The 4,007-nt window shown below is 44.1% G+C and overlaps 1 protein-coding gene across 1 annotated transcript; it reads right to left on the bottom strand.

The window, feature by feature from the left end:
* Positions 1 to 2,510: 2,510 nt before the first annotated feature.
* LOC306859597 (protein FAM43B-like) lies at positions 2,511 to 3,455 on the bottom strand (the record flags this gene model as incomplete). The annotated part of the gene is made up of 1 exon (XM_079400707.1): positions 2,511 to 3,455. The coding sequence occupies one exon, from the start codon at positions 3,453 to 3,455 to the stop codon at positions 2,511 to 2,513; it is 945 nt and encodes a 314-aa protein (XP_079256833.1).
* Between the last annotated feature and the right edge of the window lie 552 nt (positions 3,456 to 4,007).

The following is a 4,007-nucleotide window of genomic DNA, read 5'->3' as shown; positions in this document are numbered from 1 at the left end:
TTTTTTTCAGGTTTCTTTGATAAATAGAAATCCATTTGAAATAGCTTTTTTTTTAAAGTAGAAATCATTTGTAACATTATAAATGTCACTGTCATTTTTGATCAATTTTATGCATCCTTAATGCATACCTTAAAGAATTAGGTTCACCAAAAAAGTCATTATTTACTCACGCTCATGTTGTTTAAAAACCATATGCGTTTTTTTAATGTGGAACACAAAAGAGAAATTTTCTTTACACAGCTGTTTTCTTAAAGGTGGGGTATGTATTTTTTCATAAACGCTTTAGAAAATGAGTCGGGGCCGAGTACCAAAACAAACTTGTAGCCAATCAGCAGTAAGGGGCATGTCTACTCATAATGCGAGGAGAGAGCGCTCATCAGTACACATGACGGACATGAGCCGCTAAAGTCTCTCTAGACTGGTAAACAGCATTATTAGTGATTATAATGAGTTCTATAGTATTGTGTCGTGTCGTGTCGCGCCGCTCGTGTCCGGCGTAGACACGGGGTTACAATAAGGCAAGAAGTAGGACCCGTGTAAATATCGGATTAGCTTGGTAATTGGTTTTGCTTTGTTTCACAGAACTATCGTTGCCTGATTTGCCTACGTATGTGTGGGGTGGAGCTATCAAAATAGGGGCAAGACCCTTTTGGGGTAGGGGCGTGTTTGTTTTGGTGATTTCAAATATCAAGATTGGCTACCAGAAATTGCTTACCCCACCTTTAAATCAACAGTTAGTGACCATGCTTATCAAACACTAAAATCATCATAAAAGTAGCTTATATCATTTGTGCACTACATTTGAAGTCATATAATAACTCTTTTTGTGTTCCAAAGAGAAAATAACAGCATATTGGTTTGGATTCAAACACAAAAGACATTTCACAATATCAGGAAAACTAAATGATAGAATTTTTTAAGTAAATTAATCCTTCATAGGAGCCAAATTCAAAATGGTTTGTATTTGCAGCTCAATCCAGATATAGTGTACATTATCAAAAGGATATGTATCAAAATAATGCTTGTGCAATGCATGCCTCACAATAATGTTAAATGTGGATTCCTCTTGTTGTGGTGAATTTGACGCAGATCTTATGGAATTGCGTGCATTTATGTGCTTGTCCTTTTGTCCGTTGTAACCAGCTATGCGCTGAGAGGCTGTTGAAGGCTCTTCTGGCTGATTTCATGTCAAGCTGAAAGCTCTGTGCTGCCTACCCAGGTGTTTTATGCTCACTTCCTGTACAATTCAATCGGCTGATTAATAGCCTCACTTTGACGGAAAAGCTTAATGCCCTTCAGATGAAATCAGTTCCTTCTACAGCCCACTCACAGGCTGTCAATGGACATTTTTTTCTTTTCTTTCAATCAAGTATTTTTTAAGCTAAGAATTATGATCTTTTGAAATACAGACTGAAAATCAGCAGTCTGCATTTTCAAAGGCACTCAATCCGAGCATCCTGGGATGAAACAAATGGAAAGCTGGGGCTCCAGAAATTCATTAATATAAGCGAACATTTTATTATACAACATTTGGCAATTTTTCACACTGACAGTGTCCCATTGTGCAGAAAAAGATGAAAGTAGTAGGAAAAAAAAAAAAAAAATCACCATTTTCCCCAATCAGTTTCCAGATTAATACGATGAGCTGATATTACAAAAACACATGCCAGAGTTGACAGATGGGAGCTACGACCTTCACGTGAACAGCATAAAAATTAGTTTTTATAACTACCACATTACACCAACACATATTCAGCATAAATTACAATTTGTATAAATACAAGATGCTGCCATTTGGTCCCAGACAAATCACAGTGTAAAACGGATACCTTTATAAATGTTTTAAAAGGTTCATCTCAAACGTCACAGGTGATGCCTCCACTTGTTATGCATTACTGATTAGCAGAGCTATGACGAATGGTAGCAGTAAACATGTCAAGTCAATGGCTCGATTCCTAAGTTATGGTTTAATTCATTAGTGCTGCTCCCAATGCCAATAAACCGGTTTTAACCGCATCCCATTGAAGCTGAGCCAGTTGAGCCAGTTGAAAGAGGTCACCGGGGGACAGTTATGAACCATCTGCTCATACAAAAGGTCACATTTTTAGGTTCCTACTCATAGTCCACCAGTCTAAAGCACTTGGCACGTACTCGCAAAATCATTCGGTGCCATGAGTACAAGATGAATGCTTTATCTTTTTTGGGTGTGCGGTTTAAGCTTTGCTCGATGTCAGGGGTAGATAAAGGCTTTTCGGTGTAAGCTCTCGACCAACTCCGGATGATTGGTGCACCTGTGATCTTCCTTACATTGTGCTTCTTCTGGCTCTTCCTCTCCATGCAGCTCGTGTAACGCTTCCTTGTCTGCATTGTGGCTGCCAACGGTCCTTATCCCGAGTTTCGGAGGGCTGTTTCACGGTGCATCGATGGACGTACCAGACAGAGTGGGTTGGCGGGAAAGGCGACAGGACAGAGGCTCAGTGGTGAGGACACTAAACTGTATCCATTTGACTTCACACCAGAGTGCTGATAGTCATCTGTGCTTCATCCCAGCTGGTAATCGAAACCTCATCCAGTCCATTTACGATCTTCCCCAGATCTTTCTCTGGAGGAGAAGGAAGACTGGGAGTGCTGGTGTTTTTCGTGTTGGAGGATTCAGCATTCCTCGGCCCATCCTCATCTTCCTCCTCTTCCTCAGTAATTGAGGACAGCCGTGTGGCACTTCCAGGCTTTTCTGCAGGTGGCTGGTAGTGGCACTGGCCGTTCAGGAGTCTCCGAAGAGGCATAAGAGGCACAATGTCCTCACCCAAGAGCTGCTGCTGGCAATGGCGGAAATCGGATTGGCGCTTTAGTCGCTTGAACTCCGTGAACGCCGATGTTGAGTTTTGATACAAGCTGAGTGCTAACGCTCGGGCCTTTTCCGCCTTCGCCAACAGGACGGCGTGGCATCGTAGAACCACTGCTTTATTCTTCACCTGATGCCTGTAAATCCACGCAAAGATCTTTGGCCGGAAGGGGTCAGCGGTGCAGTATGTGATACGGTTGAGGGAATAGAGGTGGACGGACTTCTTTTTGCCGCATTTATCCACCCCCATGCGGATGCCGTGCGACCCAACAGTGAGCTTCATCTTGGCGCTCTGTTCGCCATAGTTGCTGCGAGTCCAAATCTTAGCTACCGCCTCCTGTGTGCAATCCTCGCCTTTAGCCATGATGGTGACCGCGTTGCCCAGGTAACGCACATTGTAGGTAGGTTCCTCTTTGTTGAGCTCCACTTTCTGGCGTTTGCTGTGGAAAACGCTTCCCAGCCAGTGAAACGGGCAGTCGGGAACAAGGTCCGGACAGGAGTGGAGCAAAGTCGAAAGCAGGGAATGATAAGTCAGTCCAGCTCCAAGACTTTTCGGCTTGCTTTTGGACTCATTCTCCACCAGCACAAACTTGCTCCTTTTCCAAGGCAGCATGATCCAGGCAGAGAGGAAAGGATTCAGCACTCTCCCCCCAACCAGCAATGAAGAGTGTTCTGGTGTGTGTGTGTGTGTTTCAGAGAAGCACAGCAAAGGAAACTGCTCTGGCACTCGCTGACGAGAGACTGAAAGCAGAAAGGCTCAGCTGCTCTGCTCGCTCCTCCTTCCTCTTCCTCCTCCTCCTGCATCACTGAGTGCTGATCAGCGCTGGGCTCGAAGCCTCGGCGGTCCTCATTTAACTCCTTCAAACCCCTCACTGTCTCACCTGACAGTTTACTGTGCTGACTCTGACCAATGACCCTGAGGCAGAAGAAGAGGGTTCATCCTCGTGTCAGAGTGTACTACGAGAACGCTTTGACCTGCTGGGAGTCATTTTTACCGTCGGTGTATACCATCACACTGCCCAGCTCTAATTTATTTCATTCGGCCTCTGGAAAAACTCCAGGAAACGACTTAATGTAATGGCTGCAAATGAAAGAAGGTGCTAGAACAAGCACGTTAACGTGGTTATAAAATGTCCAGTGGAACAAGTGCGTAGGCTGCAGATCC

Source organism: Barbus barbus (assembly GCF_936440315.1).
Source record: "Barbus barbus genome assembly, chromosome: 40".
Lineage (NCBI taxonomy): Eukaryota > Metazoa > Chordata > Actinopteri > Cypriniformes > Cyprinidae > Barbus > Barbus barbus.
This window is presented reverse-complemented; position numbering and strand designations above follow the sequence as displayed.